We start from the raw sequence: 18,727 nt of genomic DNA, 5'->3' as shown, positions 1-18,727 counted from the left end.
GGCAAAGAAAAAGAAACCTTGTCTGGCCCTTTGATTTCCATGTGGCAGCATGCCATTTGCAGAGGAAATGTCAGTTATACCAGGACATTCATATTCATCTTCAGCTTTAAAAGTCTTCCTCATAAAGCGGCAGGTAATAAAATCAACAGATTTGTTTCTTGTCTCCAGATAAACAGGAAATTAGTGGTGTTTTAAACAAAACTTTACCCTCATGCTGTGTAATAAATACCACCCCACTTAACCTAACTTCTACTCCTAAGCCAGGCCAGTACAAGAATTTGGAAATTTATCAGCCACTGTCACCTTAAAAATTAATACATTGCTTTAGGCTGTTTCAAAAAAATTTGTCAAACTCACCCATGATATAATTTTTAATTAGGGCAAACTAAACAATACTTAAAAAAAAAACTCCATGAATTTTTCATAAGGTAAGTATCAGGCTGTTATAAAACACGGCTTTAAATGTAAGCAGTAAGATGCTGGCAGGTGCTACAGCTGGAAAAGAAAGTACTTATATAATGAAATCTTAAATTGTTGGGGCATCTGGGTGGCTAAATCAGTTAAGTATCCAACTCTTGATCTTGGCTAGGATCCTGGGATCAAGGCCCACGTCCAGCTCAGCGCAGAGCATGATGCCTGCTTAAGATTCTCTCTCTCCCTTGCCTTCTACCCTTCCCCCACTCTGCTCACATGCATACTCTCTCTTTTGCCCCCTCTCTCCTAAATAAACAAATAAACAAACAAATAAATAAATAAATAAATTGTTGATGTGACCCAAATAAGCCACTGAAGTTAACGTGGAAAAATGAAACATAAGGTTAGTGGCCTAAATCTTCCCCAAAGTGCTACTCTTACTTTGAGGTCCATTCAGCAATTAAGGAACACACACCTATTGGGTACAATTGTGTTTTTCCCTTTGAGCAAGGCACTGTGGATAAAAAGGGGGGAGTCGAGAAGTGCCCCAGCAATAATATTGGGGGGGGGGGGACTAGACACCATTGATGGTGAATAAGTGCAAAAACTGTGTGGCATGAAAAAAAGAAAAAGTGCTACAGAAACAAGAACAAAGAGACCAATCAATGTTCAGAAAAAAAAGGTGATTTAGTCTGTGGCCAGACCACCCTGAATACTCCTGATCTCATCTGATCTCAGAAACTAAGCAGGTCAGGCCTTTTTAGTACTTGAATGGGAAAAAGAAGGTGGTTTATGAGAGGAAATTCTCATCGCAGGTAGGATTTGGATAGGAAACATTAAAGTCAAAACAGCTCTGTGAGCTAGGTCATGGAACCAGAATGAGAACAATAGAATCTGAATGTAGGTGGGATGTCTCTGTGACCCAAGCAATGAGATGTGGCACTGGGTGAACCATGGAAAGAGAGAAATACCAGAGCAGAGGTTGGGGCCAAAGTAGTAGAGAACAGGAATCCCCTGAAAGTATAATGAACATCAAGTCTGGCAGAGGAAACCGTCAGTGGCCACCAGAAAATCAGTTCTGGGGCCTGAAGTTGAGACAAGAGTAATACCTAGCCATTCTTTGGAGAAAATCAATACCAAGAAAATTCAAAACTCATATACAGACACTAAAAATTTTCTGCCTAATACTGCTCTGGCATGTAAAATTTGGCAGCATCAGTAATATGTTATGGCAGGAAATAGTAAATCTAAAAGTTCCTCTACTTTCATAAGTAGAGATGAAGCCTTAATATCATGTTCAAATATTTAGTTACCTATATTAAAGAAATAGGAATAAAGGAAAAGACATATGAATATCTGATTCCCTTAAATAGTATCCATATATTGAAAGGAAATATTTTTTTCACCATCCAGTGTTTTATGAGTGAAAAAGGTTGAAGATTAAGTCTTAAAAGTATTATGAAGGAGTCAGTTAGTGGAGGGCTGAGGTCTGTAAATTTTATCCTGGGGTAATTAGGAAACAACATAAAGGTTCTGAACATATGGACATTTAAAGCAATACTTAGGGAATATTCACCTGTTTATACTATGGATTAAAGTGAGGGAACAAAACTGAAAAGAAGGAAGTTCATAAAAAAATGATTTTCATAGTTTAGGCATATGACATTTGAGATGGGTGAGGGTGTTACTACTGGAAATAAGAAAAGGAGCGATTTGAGAAACAGGGAAGAACTGAACTAACCACGCATAGGGAAAGTGGGAGGCACATAGGCCTAAACATATCACTATACCTATAATTCCATCTGAACTCTAAATTTCACATTAGCTCGTTCACACTGATCCCAATCAGCATTCCCAAGCATCCAATGATGCTAGTGTCAGCCCATAGAAAATGTACCCTAATATGTCCATAAATAAAAAGGGTACTGGAAATTCAATTTTAGAAACTGATTCACTGTGTTTGTGTGGTCTAGGGCAAGGAACACAAAGAGTGAAAGAGAGAAGGAGGTCAGGTCAGGCATGATTCCTTAAAATAGATCCCAAGCACAGCAAAGGAAACAGTCAAAAAAACAAAGAGGCAACCCACGGAATGGGAGAAGATATTCTCAAATGCCACTACAGACAAAGGGCTGATATCCAAGATCTTAAAGAACTCCTCAAACTCAACACACACAAAACAGATAATCATGCCAAAAAACTGGGCAGAAGACATGAACAGACATTCTCCAAAGAAGACATACAAAACGTTAACAGACACATGAAAAAATATTCATCATCATTCACCATTAGGGAGATTTAAAGCAAAACCACATTGAGATACCACCTTACATCAGTTAGAATGGCCAGAATTAACAAGACAGTAAACAATATGTGTTGGAGAAGATGTGGAAAAAGGGGAATCCTCTTACACCGTTGGTGGGAATGCAAGTTGGTGCAGCCACTTTGGAAAACAGTGTGGAGATTCCTTAAGAAATTAAAATTAGAGCTTCCCTATGACCCTACAATTGCACTACTGGGTATTTACCCCAAAGATACTGATGTAGTGAAAAGAAGGACCATCTGTACCCCAATGGTCATAGCAGCAATGGCCATGGTCGCCAAACTGTGGAAAGAACGAAGATGCCCTTCAATGGATGAATGGATGAAGAAGATATGGTCCATATATACAATGGAGTATTATGTCTCCATCAGAAAGGATGAATACCCAACTTTTGTATCAACATGGTTGGGAGTGGAAGAGATTATGCTGAGTGAAATCAGTCAAGCAGAGAAAGTCAAGTATCATATGGTTTCACTTAGTTGTGGAGCATTAGGAATAACACGGAGGACATGAGGAGATGGAGAGGTGAAATGAGTTGGGGGAAATCGGGAGGGGAGATGAACCATGAGAGACTGTGGACTCTGAGAAACAAACTGAGGGTTTTGGAGGGGAGAGGTGTGAGGGGTTGGGTGAGCCTGGTGCTGGGTATTGAGGAGGGCAAGTATTGCATGGAGCACTGGGTGTGGTGTATAAACAATTAATGTTGGAACACTGAAAAGAAATAAAATAAAATGGAAAAAAAAGTAATTTAAAAGAAAAGGAAATATGTAAGGAAAAAAAATAGATCCCAAGTATGCTGACTCCTGGTCACTTTCACTACCCCAGAAAGGAATTAGATTAACAGAATCAGGCAAAAAAAAAGTATTTTTTGCTCAGTAAATTTCAGTGTTTTAAAGATATAGGTTTATAAAGCTTTAGAAGCTTTTCTTAACCTCCCCCAAAAGGATATGTGTCTAAAAGTTACCTAGTGGAGCAACCAATTGCTAATTGTTGTTTAAAAAGGCATTGAATTACATTTTAGAAAAAAGAAAAGTATTTCAGCATTGTCAATCGATCCCTGTGATGGAAGATTCCCAAGATTCTAAATGTTCCTAGTGATAATTTCATCTAATGGGAACTTAGACCTTGATGAGAAGATACTCCATTAAGTAGTTGATATTTTCTTTCTTTCTTTTTTTTTTTTTACTTCAGTTCTTAAAATAACATCTAAGTAAATATCCTTGTTTTGAGGATAGTTAAAAACCTATATGCAGCCCAACCACTTAGTTGATTCATATTTTTAAAAACATAACAGATTTACAACTATTTCCAATACTTTTTTTTTCGTCATGGATAATAGGTTGAATGATCTGATATCAAGCAATGCTACATGAGAATTTGGGAAATAATTAGTCTTTAACTACCAAACCTAATTTCTATTGAATTGTACAGACTGTAAAACATATTTTACAGGATCTCTGACTCTTCTAAATATCTGTGTTTATTGTAGAAAAAGCTGACTTCAAAAAGTTACATAATGACTATCATTGAGCCTGCTTAGAATTGTAATTAGTAGCCATGTTCTATCCCCAAAGACGTGCACCTAGTGATTTAGCTAAATCAGCGTCTTTATAACAAACCAACATTGTTTGAAAATACATGACTTCCTTTTCTGATTAGGGACATAACTCTAGCTAGTTCTGCTGGTAACCAACTTTAAACATGAAGCTTGCACAAAGAGATTAGGAGAATTTCACTAAAAATGATTTACAGTAGACAGATGTGTTTGCTCATTTAACTTTTCCTTAATTTTCAATTAGTGGAAATGTTAATGGAATACATTTTAACATTTTAAAATCTTTTCCATGCCTACTAGAAAGCTCACATGGAAATGGCCAGGGAGTCCTTCCAAAGAGCAAAGGATGAAAACTAAAAGCCAACCAATTAACCAAACAAAAACAACAAAAGCAGAGATCATCTGCCTGGAGAGAGAGGCAAAGACCACTGCAATCCCAAAGTTTCCAAATGATATCGCATCAATGGAAATTTGAAGAACTGGCTACAACTTTTCCAAAGCAGAATTATTCCTGAATGGCAATAATTCCAATGAATTACGATAGTGGTTAATCTACATGGCAGCTGCAATAAATTTCCTAAGACTTCTGCTCTCGGTATTTTGGCTTTTCTTTTTTCTCTATTGAAGACTGGAGTTGTGCTGTCCAATATGGTAGCTACTAGCCAAATGTCTATTTTTATTTTTACTACTTTCTTGGTTTTGGCTTTTTTGTTTTCTTTTGTTTTGTTTTTAGAGAGGGAAGGGTAGGGACAGAGAGAGAAAGAGAGAGAATCTTAAGCAGTCTCCATATGGAGATCATGACCTAAGCCAAAATCAATAGTTGAACATGTAACCGACTAAGCTACCTAGGCTCCCCTCCACATGTCTATTTAAATTAAAATTTAAATTGTCTAAAACTAGATCAAATTTCAAAACAATTTCCTTTAGGAGCATTAGCCATATTTCAAGTGCTCAAATGCCACATACATCTGGAACAGCACAGATATACAACACTTCTATCATTTTAGAAAGTTCTCTTAGACAGTGCTGGACTAGACAGAAGGTCTGCTAAATCTGAGTGGTCATTTATTCGTTGATTTACCAGTAGGTGGTGCATTAGCAATAAAACACACAGGCAAGGACTAAATCTTGAGAGTTATATGCTGAATTTGTAAAAAAAAAATCCCACACCCACACACCAATATGCTTAGGAAATTCAGTTAACAAAAGAAAGGCATTAATTTCAGTGATGGACAATGATAAATTTAAGTTAAATTCTGTTTCAGTGAAAAAATGTTAATGGCAAATATGCATGAAGATTTCCTAAAAATTTATAATTTTTATTTTCTCAGTATAAGGTATAAGAATACATAGCAAATGCTTGCTGCCTTGATATTCATTTGAGGTAACTCCTGGTGTAAATTTATATATACATTAACATTGTTTCCATATAATACTGTATTTTTCCTTTCCATAGCAAAAACAAAAATTCAAGGAGCATCTTTGGGTGGTTAGCCAAAACAGATTAACACAGTAAATAAAATTGATAAGAATGACAGTATTTTAAAAATCTTATTCTTACTTAGAAAATCTTCAGCTAAATGATGACTAGCACTGACTGTTACATTTTCTTTACTGGGCTCTCTTTATAACAATTTTCCAAAATTACAGAATTTCCAAATAAGAGAGGAAGGGCATTCTTATTTGACTTGGAAAAAAAAGGGGAGGGGGCACCAAATCATAATTAGCATCATTACTTCATGGCATATTAGAAAAATGCTATTAAAGCCTTACAAATATCTACATGTATCTTCTGATCCGGACACAACTATGGCAAGAATATCTTTGACTATCCAAAGTTGGCTATGTACATTCAGACAATGTAATATTATTCAGGGTTAAAAAGAAATGAGCTATCATTTATTCTTCTACCCACTTAAGCCTCCATGTTGCATCACCACTTCCTCATATCAGGGAGATCATATGATAGTTGTCTTTCTCTGCTTGACTTATTTCGCTAAGCATGATACGCTCTAGTTCCATCCACGTTGTCGCAAATGGCAAGATTTCATTTCTTTTGATGGCTGCATAGTATTCCATGGATTATGGACATTGGGGAGGGTATGTGATTTGGTGAGTGCTGTGAAGTGTGTAAACCTGGTGATTCACAGACCTGGGGATAAAAATATATGTTTATAAAAAATATATGTTTATAAAAAATAAAAAATTAAAAAAAAAAAAAAAAAGAAATGAGCTATCAAGAGGTTTGGGTGGCTTAGTCAGTTAAGCATCTGCCTTCAGCTCAGGTCATGATCCTGGGCTTCTCCGATCAAGCCCTGTTCAAGTTCCCTACTCAGTGGGAAGTCTGTGTCTCCCTCTGCCCTTACCCCTACTTGTGCTCTTTCTCTATTTCTCAAGTAAATAAATAAAATCTTAAAAAAAAATGAGCTATCAAGCTATGAAAAAGACCTGGAGGAAGCTTAAATTCATATTGCCCAGTCAAAGAAGCCTATCTCAAAAAGCTAGTTACCGTATGATTCCAGTTATAAGACATTTCAGAAATGGCAAAACTATGGAGACAATAAAAAGATCAGTGGTTTTCTAGAGGTTGGGGGGATGAAAAGGAGAGATGAATGGGCATAGCGCAGAGGCTTTTTAGGGTAGTGCAAATAAAGAATCTGTATGATACTATAACAATGGATACATGTCATGATACATTCATCCAGAACCACAGACTGTCTAAAACCAAGAGTGAACCCTAATGTAAACTGTGGACTTTGGGTGATTATGATGTGTCGATGCCAGTTCATCAACTGTAACAAATCTATCACTCTGGTGGGGGATGTTGATAATGACAGAAGCTGCACATATGCAGGGGCAGGGAGTATATAAGCAATCTCTGTAACTTCCTCGCGATTTTGCTGTGAACCTGAAACTATTCTCTAAAAAGTCCTTTTTTAAAAAAAGGTTGGGGCGCCTGGGTGGCTCAGTTGGTTAAGTGGCTGCCTTCGGCTCAGGTCGATTCCAGGGTCCTGGAATCAAGCCCTGCATCGGGCTCCCTGCTCAGCAGAGAGCCTGCTTCTCTCTTTCCCTCTGCCTGCTGCTCTTCTTACTTATGATCTTTCTCTCTCTGTCAAATAAATAAATAAAATCTTTAAAAAAAAGATAAAGAAAATAAAAAGGGGTTATGGGACTCAAAAAGGGGATAATTTCATAAAATATACAACACTCACAAAATCAAAAGCACATAAAAGTGGATCTATACAGTACTTAAAAAAAAAAAAGATTTTATTTATTTATTTAACAGAGAGATACACAGCAAGAGAAGGAACACAAACAGGGGGAGTGGAAGAGGGAGAAGCAGGCCTCCTGCCAAGCAGAGACCAGGGACCAGGACCTGAGCCGAAGGCAGAGGCCCAATGACTGAGGCACCCTTATACAGAACTTCTTGAAGGAAAGACTTATCTGGCAGTGAATTTATGTTGCTAGACAAATTCATTTGCTACCTTAGTTATCTTATCGGGGAAGCAATGCACAGTGTGACTGAAAGAACACTCAGCCTTCAAAGTCCAGTCTGAGGTTCAGAACCTCCCATCCTTCCAGCTGTCACTTCCTGGCTCCCATACTTGCCTTTCTTGACTTCATCACAGCCAAAACTCTGCAGACCCTTCTTATTTATTCTAGCCTATTAGACCATACCTTTAACCTTCTCTTCTTTCCTTATCCAGCCTAAACCCTATAGAGTATCACTGTAACCACTATTTCCCCCTTGGGTACCTTGGTCTTGTGGTTTTTTGTTTGTTTTTGTTTTTGTTTTGCTGAGGCAACATCACAAAACCACAAACCTGAATGATTCCTCTACTTGTCTAAGAAGAGGACACTGAATACGACAAGAAAAAGAAAATCACACCATCCTGGGGACAGGTGTCCCTACCCAGCTAGACCCGCTATGCTCAACAAGCCCACATTGCAGTGTCCTCATTCTTCAGTGGCTTTACCCATATTATTTTTTTCCCTCTAGAAAGGCTTTCCTGATTGCCACCTGGGGAATGCTGATTTATGTTCCACTGCATATCTCAGGCACCATCTCCTGTGTGAAGCCCTTCTCAACATCTACTCATCACTGAGACAGAATAAAATCTCCTGGGTATAGTACCTTGGTGAACTTATCACTCTATGTTACATGTATCTACTCACTTAATTTACTTATTTCCTTTTCGTTACTCCAACATAGATGTGGACTTCTATAAATCACAATTTATTCCTTGGAAAATCTTGCAAGGAGAAAAACTGAAGAGATTGTCATAGCTCTTTGGACTATTCAGAATAGGAAACCTAATGTGATTATTAACTGAAATTCTGCAATCATTCTTTTTGCTTGACTGCATTTTGCCTCAGAAAGGATTATTTTATTTTTGAGAGAGAGAGAGAGAGAGAGAGAGTGTGTGTGTGTGTACTTGCACACAAGGGAAGGAGGGGCAGATGGAAAGGGAGAGAGACAGGCTCCACACCCAGCAAGAGCCTGAAGTGGGGCTTGACCTCACAATACTGAGATCATGATCTCAGCCAAAATCAAGAGTCAGATAGATGCTTAACCGACTGAGTCACCCATACCCCTGCTTCAGAAAGGATTTAAAACAGCTTATTGTGTAACATAGTCCTATAAAATTCCAGACCCTTAAGTTTTCAAATATGAATTTACATTTTGATCAAAGTTCTAACTTGACACTTTGGAAGGCATTATTTCTTAATTTATTTTAATTATTCTTTATTTTTATACTTGTATTAACTTTCTTAATTATATCTTAATTATTTTAAATATAAAAGCGATAAAAAATTTATGGAAAATTTAGCAAAGAAAGAAAATATATTACCCATACATAGTTCAATCTCCCAATAAAAGTAATGTGGGTACTCCCCAAAATTCTTAAATCCTATTTACACAAAGTTTTAAAATATTGTATTCCTATTAAATACTTTTTTTTTTAAGTACAGAAAGACATAAGTAAGAAGGTCATTTACAATTCCATTGCCTCCAAAGAAGCAGTGGTCAGTCTCATATTCACATTTTTGTCTCTATCAATCAATTGGGTTTTTCCACCCTTCCTGGCTTAACTGTGGGTGGCTTCTATTTGTTTGTTTATATGTATGACTAACCCGACTTCTGAGTCTTGAGGAATCCCCTTTCAGAAGAATTTCCTGTGTCTAATTATACCATTATCTCCACAGTGAGGAACTGTCATAATGAAAGAAGCATAGAAACCCATTCACATTCTCTCATGCTCATTATGTGACTAATTCAAAGAGCCATCATTTCTAGGATCCGTGTTTTTTCTCAAGGCTCTTCTGGTAAATTGATAATGAGTCTAATGTCACTAAGGGAAATGAGAGTGATGGAAAAGGGCCACTAGAACACTTGCTTCGGCTACTGCTGTACTCAAAATTTCACGATACTGCCAAAATTGAAGTCGTTTAAGTGCCCATGGTCCAAGCAAGAGTTCAAGACCCCCTGGGAGCATTGGAGCAGCTGATTCTAGGACAGGGAAAGGAATTATCTGATTTCATCTACCTTTCTGCTTCCCACTAAGATAATAAAGAATTTCTTTCCAAATCAGAGGACACGTTCAGATCCTAAGAAGCAAAATAATGACAAATACTCATTGCAATTGTGTTCTAGACTTTAGCGTATCTGAGAAGTCTGACACCGGTCTGATTTTATTGCTCACTTTACAAGATATTGGTTTAGTCTGAATATATGCTTGTGGAGTTTTTTTTCCCTTATACTAATAATTTGAAATTTCAGCTACGATGTGTCTAGATGAAGTTCTTTCTTCATTGACCTTGCTTGATTTGCTCACCCTGGACAATTTTTGTTTTCCTCTCTAGGATAATTTTCTTCAACTATATCTTTTCCTATCTTTTGTTTAAATTGTTTTTGTTATATACATATATATGCCATGTACTTTGAAGTCTTGAAGTTCCAAGTTCCAGTCTCTGGTTTTTATCTCTGTTTAATAAAAACAAACATATTACTCACTCTTAGCTCTTTTCCTCAATGTTCTGAAACAACTTCTCAAATTTGTGAACCATGTCCATTATTTTACTTTCATGGAATATAAACTCTGCTTTTTAGTTCCTCTAATTCCAACTTGCATTATATTATTGTGTTTTAACCCCAAAGCCTTTCTCATTCCATCACACTGGTAGTTGTCCCGTCACCTCAGCCAGTTTCTCCTTTATCAATAGACAGTCCTGCTCAAAGGAGGATAGGTCTTTTGAAAGACATTGGTGACACTAAACATTTTTCCCCCCAGTCTTGTGAATAAACTACCTTCAGAAGCATCCAATTCTTCTAAGGCTATCTCTCCTTGTTTTGTTCTGTATCTTTTTTTAGGTCCAGTGTTTTATTATTTTTTCCTCCTGTTTTGTTTTGTGTTGATAATTTTCTGTTTATTCACCCTCAAATTAGGTGACATCAAATCCAGACCCAGTGTCTGTCAACAAAGTGGTCTGACCTAGCTTGATTATTTGCCTACTTCTGTTCTAGTTGAACTGCCTTTGCAGTTCTGCAGTTGAGTTAGTCTGATGTGCATAGCTTTTTGCACAGTTCTCATCTGTTCTTCTGTCTGAGACTATGATGTGCCCCTCCGCTACCATCTCTCTCTAAATTCCCTAGTTGATACCCCTATCAATGTTTCCCCTGTTTCCAAATATTTTCATTTGGAGAGAAACATATATCCAGGTTACGATTCTCTACATGGGTCCAGCTTGCCTGTCTACTTTTCTCTCTCTCTCTCTCTCTCTCTCTATTTGCATTTTATTTTATTTTATTTTTAAAGATTTTATTTATTTATTTGACAGACAGAGATCACAAGTAGGCAGAGAGGCAGACAGAGAGAGGAGGAAGCAGGCTCCCCGCTGAGCAGAGAGCCCAATGTGGGCCGATCCCAGGACCCTGGGATCATGACCTGAGCCGAAGGCAGAGGCTTTAACCCACTGAGCCACTCAGGCGCCTCTGCATTTTATTTTTTATTATTATGTTCAGTTAACCTGTCTACTTCCTATCCTACATTTTCATTCTGCTTGGTTATCACTATTAATATGTGTGAGGAGATGGCATCATGGCTTCTTAAAGGTAATATTTTCTTTTTGGAGCAAGTATGAAACAGAGGAACAGAGATACATCTTCCCAGCTTTCATGGGAACATAAAAAAGGTGGGTCATTGATTGAGATTTTCATTCCACTGACCTTAAAATATGAACATTACATATGTGTATTTACATCATATATACATATGTATATAAATAAATAAAAACCTTTATATACAATAGCTATAAAATTCCTCCTAAAATTTTTGCCACTGTCCACTGTCACTGGGTTTTAGTATTCTTCAGTTTTGTCTTTTTGAGGTCTTTATTGATATTTTACTGTTAGACAGGAAGAGGTTGCAGCAGCTACAGTCATGCTATTTTAAACTAGAAAATTCTTGCTAATTACATTTTAAAACTACTACCTAAACTTTGAAAAGTATGTATGTTTAACTCTTTAATTGTTCTGGATAGCAGTAGTTTCCAAACAAACATGTGGAGGTAAAGAAATGTAAATGAGGCTATGAATTAAGCTACACATTCCCATATAAGCAAGAAATTTATTCTTAAAGTATGTATTCAATGCAAGCAATTATTTTACCTTCATGTTTTCTGAAACTGTTTTCTATTTCTACTTTTAAAAACATTTCACTGCATACAAATGAAATTAATTTATAATTTTAGATCCAATGTCAATAGTTGACAAGCATCTTTAATTCTCATAATTTACAGCCCTAGGTAGTTTATTTCATCAACTATCCATAGCTTTGAAATGGTATCTTCAATAGTAAAATAATGCATTCAGATGGCTACAATTAGCTAGAGCTCTTATTTTTTTATTAGACAAGTGTCATTAATAGCAGACTATAGTTTTGTTAGATTTTTAAAATACCATTTTTTGTCACATTCTATCCTTCAAATGTAAGACCAGCTAGGCAGGCCATAAAATAACACCTCTAAATAGGTTTATACCACTAGAGATTATACATACTAGCCAGTAATCGGGTAATGTTGTATGTCTTTTGTATTTATGTTTTGTATGTTAGATCTTTGTGTAAATATCTTACCTCAGCATTTATTTAAATCACTGGATAATAATGACTATTTTGCCAGAAAGAAGAGTCAAGGGCTTCTTTTAAAGACACACCTTTCTAAATAATAGGGTTCATTCTGCAGAATAGATTCAAATGCTATTTCAGAAAACCTTATCCATGAAACTATCTGAGAGGTCTTTTATAAATGCAGATTCTCAGGCCCAAACACCAGGCCTATGGAATCAGAATCTCTAGACATGAGGTTAGAAATCTGCTTTTTAATAAGTTCCTTGGATAATTCTTTATCCATGAAAGTTTGAGAGTTTGAGAATTACTGCTCTAATTGACTAAATTGAATACGAATGCACTAAAAGTTAACCTGGGGAAACTAGGAAGGCTTTTACAATCCCATTCTAAGGCACTTCAAGTAAAGAACAAAGATCAAATTTCAGAAGTCCATTAGCATTTTATTCTATCTGTAAAAAAACGGTCTCAAAGTTCTGGTAACTCAAGTTACCACTTGGATAGACTCTAATTATATAAGCAGTTTACCATGTGGAAATGCAGTGAGCCATTTACAAAAGCAGTGTTTCCCTAGAGGACTCACCAGATCGACCAACAAAAGACACACATTCGGACTGCAGAACATATCTCAACTACCGGTGAGAAAACCAGAATCATTTTGTTAATTCTCATGGTAGTTTCACCTTTCTGCCATTAATAACTATCTCAGGGCTAGCCTTGAGATGCAACAGTCATTCTGTTAGATAAAATCATCTGAGAGTGAATTCAGGCATGTTATAAAGTTGTTCCTAATACCATAACCAAATAGCCAGACACAATCCTGAAGCAATCAGGATCCCGCATCAAGGATTTGAAATGAAATATTCTGTTGAGACAGCAACTGAATCTTTCAGCTTAAGAGTGTAAAACTGCCAAGAGTAACTTATTCATTACATTAAGGCTCTCAGCTGGTCTATAGACATTTAGAAGCAAAATGTGATTCTACTCAAAGAGATACTTTCGAACAGTTCTTGATCTTCATTTAATCCTCCTGGAGAATATATATATTTGTAGCCAGTAAACCACATTGTTAACACACTGTTTTCAGCTACCTAGACATTTAATCTGAAAGACATAAAGACTGGCTTACCATTAGTTTATTGTCAGTACGCACTTTTATGTATAAGATAAATAAGATAAAACAACCTTGGTAAAATTTAATAAAATTTCATGAAGATGAGAAAAATCTTAAACTTTAGTAAAAAATTAAAAGTAGGGGGTGCCTGTGTGACTTGGTGGGTTAAGTGTCCCACTCTTGATTTCGGCTCAGGTCGTGATTTCAGGGTGGTAAAATTATGCCTTCCACTGCACTCCGCGCTCAGCGAGGAGTCTGTTTGAGATTCTCTCCCCCTCTGGCCCTACCCCCACTCTCTAAAATAAATACACAAAATCTTTAAACAGAAAAAATAAGTAAAAGTAAATTAGTTACACCGGAAATAATACAATAATCAAATCGAGAAGGATTTTTTTAAACCAATTATTAAAACAATTAGAATTTTTTAAAAAAATCCACACTACAGACTGAAGAATTTAAAACTATTAAATCATCCAGAGACCATTTCTATTTATAGTCTCAAAATAAAAGTCTCTTAAAAGGACTAGCTGTGTTTATCTTAAAAAGTCACCTATTTCTGGGGCACCTTCATGGCTCAGTGGGTTAAAGCCTCTGCCTTCGGCTCAGGTCAGGGATAGAGCCCCACATCGGGCTCTCTGCTCAGCAGGGAGCCTGCTTCCTCCTCTCTCTCTGCTTGCCTCTCTGCCTACTTGTGATCTCTGTCTGTCAAATAAATAAATAAAATCTTAAAAAAAAAAAAGTCACCTATTTCTTAGTGATGTTTTATTTTCCAGTTTAGCCAGCTTTAGACTATTTAAGATCCATAAGGCCTCCATCATTCAAAACAGTAGTTGTTTGGATAGAAGCTATCATTCTCAGATAGCCAACTTAAGGGAATCAAGTTCAAAGAAAGAGGAGGAAGACACCATAATTCTGAAGTTACCAGATGCACATACCTTGCACTGTGAGGAAAACGGAAGCAGCTGATGATCCTCCTTCATTGGAAACCACACAGAGATACTCCCCAGCATCGCTGAACTTCACACTCCGTAGCTCCAAGGAGAGGTTAGCCAAGATCCTCATTCTCGCTGGGTCTGCCTGTCGGGCATCTCTGTCATTCCTCTGCCAGGTTAGATTGTAATCCACTGCACTGAGGACGAGACATGTCAGAACTGCTCTTTCTCCAGGAGGGACTGTAACATTATCAGGCACTTGGATGACTGGAGGGGGCTCTGTGTGAAATCAAAACATTCAGATCAAGAGACCTAACAACCATTTTGCTCACGTATAGAAGCGGTTTAAAAATTTATTGAGTACGTATTGAATATCTTATAGGGAAGATGCAGTACAAGAGAATGTATTCATTAATACATATGTCTATGACCTGAAGAAAATTATCATTTAATCAAAAGATTCTTAAAAAGTAGTGCATGTTGTAAAAAAATAAAATAAAATAAATCTAATTTTTATCACATTTGCCAAATACTGTAGTTATCAATGTATGCCTTTAATTGAAGACTTGAATGTTCTCTAATTTAAATTTTAAATTAAATTTTAAAACATCTTACTATAAAAGTGAGCAATAGCACTGGGTACCTATAACCTGACGACACCATGCAAAGAACGTGTTTTTAGTTCCTTTAATCCTCAATGTAAAAAGAAAAAAGTAGTGCTTGTTTACATACCAAAGCATACCTGAGTCTAAATTTATAAATTATAGATGTGAAAATCAAAAAGGCATGACAAAAGGATATGATTAGACTAATTTTGGATTATAGTGTGAAACAAATTTTTGTCTGAGTTTTGAAGAAAGTAGCATTTGTGGATTTTTTAAAATTTAAAACTACTTAGTGTTTTAAAGAAAAGAGGACACAAAGAATGGTGGACAATAGTATACTAAGCATGATAGCATTAGCTTTAAGGAGAGTTACAGTCTCATTAAGAAGACACAGTACAACAGCAGTGTATGACATATGTTTCCCCAGAGGCATGAGGAATGTCTTGATTTAAGAAGGTCAAGTTAAGGGGCGCCTAGGTGGCTCAGTAGGTTAGGGCCTCTGCCTTCAGCTCAGGTCACGATCCTAGGGTCCTGGAATCAAGCCCCGTATCGGGCTCTCTGCTCAGCGGGAGCCTGCTTTCTCCTCTCTCTCTCTCTGCCTGCCTCTCTGCCTACTTGTGATCTCTGTCAAATAAATAAATAAAATCTTTAAAAAAAAAAAAAAGGTCAAGTTAAGAGTTGGCATAGACCTTTAATAAAATTGTACACATAAAGCCATGCACACAAAAGGTATTGAGTAATGCATGCACATTTCAGATATGGTTAAAACCCATTTACTAGTTAAATATTTAGCCAACATTTTAGAGAGAATCACATATCACTCTAGTTAGGTTTGAGAATGAATACAAATGCCCCTCTAAAGGACACGCTGCCTGAGAGCTGTAGCAAGCCACTACTCAGCAGTTATACAGTAATAAAAACTGTGCTTGAGCTATGCTCGCTGGAAACCCACAGGCCTGTTTTAGTTTAAATAGGAAAGAGTATCTGATATTCAAGATCAAATTTTATTCTCCTTTACTGAAAACTGTTTATAAATGCAGATGTATCAGAAGCCTAGAGAAAACCTGGGAGCAATATGATAAAACCATAGTGGTCATCTCCGAGGGATAGACATGTGTATATTTTCCATATTTTTCTTTGTATTTATCTTGTTTTCCAAACATTTTTAGAAGAGTAGATGCTATTTTATTTATTTTTTATAGATGCTATTTTAAATTATTATTTAAAAACAAGATTTTATCATTTTGCTTTGTTTTTAAAATATTTTATGAAAATGGCTAGTGAATCAAGTAGAAAGAGTACATGACAAAGTTAGAAAGTTATGGAGTCTAACAGGGCTTGACACAGAAAATATGAGATGCTTTGTTAAATTTAAATTTCAGATAAATAATCAAATAATATTTTAGTATACAGGTGCACCTGAGTGGCTCAGTGGATTAAGCCTCTGCCTTTGGCTCAGGTCATGGTCTCAGGGTCCTGGGATCGAGTCCCGCATCAGGCTCTCTGCTGAGCAGGGAGCCTGTTTCTCTCTCTCTGCCTGCCTCTCTGCCTACTTGTGATCTCTCTCTCTGTCAAATAAATAAATAAAATCTTAAAAAAAATTTTTAGTATACATATGTCTCATGAAATTATTTCAGACACACTTATATGAAAATCGAATTTACCTGGGCATTCCAGGTTTTTATTTGCCGAATCTGGTCACTATAGGCTGCCTGGTTCTATCTCTAGGTGTGTGACCTTAGAGAAGTTGATGACTAAATTAGGTTATCATTTTTTTTTTTTAAAGGAGGGAGACAGTAGGGATGGGGGGGTGCAGTGGGCAGGGAGAAAATCCTAAACTGGCTCCACAACCAGCATGGAGCCCAGTGCTGGGCTCAATGTGAGGCTCAATCTCACAATCCTGAGATCATGATGGGAGCCAAAATTGGAAGTAGGATGCTTCACTGAATGAGCTACCCAGGCACGCAATTAAATTAGGCTATCTTAAAGACCCTTTCTAGTGCTAATGCTTTATGATTTATGATAGCCACCAAAGACCTGAAAGTGATAGCATATGGTATGTGTTCACATCCTATCAAGATCTTTCTGAAGGCCACACGATGTTTTGTATGGTTTTCTTTCTTTCTTTCTTTCTTTTTTAATTTTTTAAATTTTTTTAATTTTTTTGTTCTTCTGAAACAAAGTTCTTCAACTTTGGGGGGATTTTTAGAAAATGGGAAATCTCACTGTAGGTATGTTGGGTATGCTGGGCACATGCCTACATCCTTCTTGAGGACCAAGGCACTCATTTCCCCAGCTGGTTGGCTACACATAGCTCATAGCCAAGGCCGCTAATCTGCTCAGGGGAAGACGCCCTGTCCACGGTAGCCCACATCCAGGGACCACTTCATGAGGAAGCAAAGGATCAGCTCTCTTGCCTCAATTCAGGGCCATGACAGCTCCAGAATTCCCTGTGGGTCAGCTAAGGTCCTAGTAGTGACTACAAGACAGTTTAACTTCTTCCACTTCTGTTAACTCCCTTACAGGTGTTTCTTCCTAGAAAACTCCCCCAATGACCCTCTTGCATACAAGCCCTGGATCATTGTCTAATCCCTCCTCAGACATAAATCCAAAAAGGTAAAATGCCAACTTTCTAACAACATAACAGGTGGGATTTGAAATAATGACATACAATTTCATTGCTGCATAAATAACTAGAGATAATAAGTATTATACACACGGAAATATTTACACATGCAGGAATAAATTCTGCAAGGTTGGATGAAATGATGAGGGAGGCTAAGATAACAGAATGCCTGGCCTGGTGCTTGAAGTCAGCCCTTCCTAAGTGAAAGGGTTGGATGACTAGGCTAGACTGAGGCTAGAACAAGAAAACCAGAGATGGAACCTCAAAGCCTCAAAACTGAAAGAAGAATGACAAATATAGGCCTCGTGGCATTAGGTAAAGATTGCTGGAAGAGAGTGCAGGAATCTTCTCACTCCCTATCCTTGTGACCATAATGGGTCACTTGCCTGTTCTGGGCTTCAGTTTCATTCCCTACAAAATGATGAGGTGGTGTAAGATTGTTTCCAAGTCTTATCCTGTTCTAAAACAATATCCTATAATTATAATTTAAGATTACCTGTCACTGGCATGCCCTTTACAAGTCTTCTTTATTCTTGGTATTTTACTTAAACCCAGAATTATAGTAACCTGTGTGTGTGCATTGGGGGAGGGCCATTGTGTTAAGAAAGAAATTCAGTAAGTTAATGTAACTTTGTAACAGCACCAAACTGAATTACTAAATGTCACTTGAAAAGGATGATTTTTTCATGCTTCAGCAACCCTATTCATTTGTTTCTATGTGGTTATAGGCAATAAAAAAAGTTCAATGCTTTTCACACCCATTTTGCTTTTAAAACATTCAATAATCAACATTTCAAATGAACCAAAAAATCTTAAACATGCCAACCAGAAGAAAATGCTGGAAAAATTGAGGTAACATACTGCTAGAACTTTAGCTTTTCTTTAAACATTTTTTTTAAAAAGATTGCATTTATTTATTTGACAGAGACAGAAAGCTCACAAGTAGGCAGAGAGACAGGCAGAGAGAGAGAGGGGAAACAGGCTCCCTGCTGAAGAGAGAGCCTGATGCAGGGCTTGATCCCAGGACCCTGAGAT

General features: G+C 37.0%; 1 protein-coding gene across 3 annotated transcripts in view; it reads right to left on the bottom strand.

The window, feature by feature from the left end:
• HMCN1 (hemicentin 1) overlaps nucleotides 1–18,727 on the bottom strand; it is a 475,982-nt gene that overhangs the window by 248,105 nt on the left and 209,150 nt on the right. For all 3 annotated transcript variants that reach the window (XM_059145201.1, XM_059145202.1, XM_059145204.1), the window contains exon 11: nucleotides 14,465–14,740. In XM_059145201.1, coding sequence (XP_059001184.1) covers nucleotides 14,465–14,740 — 276 coding nt within the window. The remainder of the gene's footprint in view (nucleotides 1–14,464; nucleotides 14,741–18,727) is intronic.

This window comes from Mustela lutreola, chromosome 14 (genome assembly GCF_030435805.1).
Source record: "Mustela lutreola isolate mMusLut2 chromosome 14, mMusLut2.pri, whole genome shotgun sequence".
Taxonomy (NCBI): domain Eukaryota; kingdom Metazoa; phylum Chordata; class Mammalia; order Carnivora; family Mustelidae; genus Mustela; species Mustela lutreola.
This window is presented reverse-complemented; position numbering and strand designations above follow the sequence as displayed.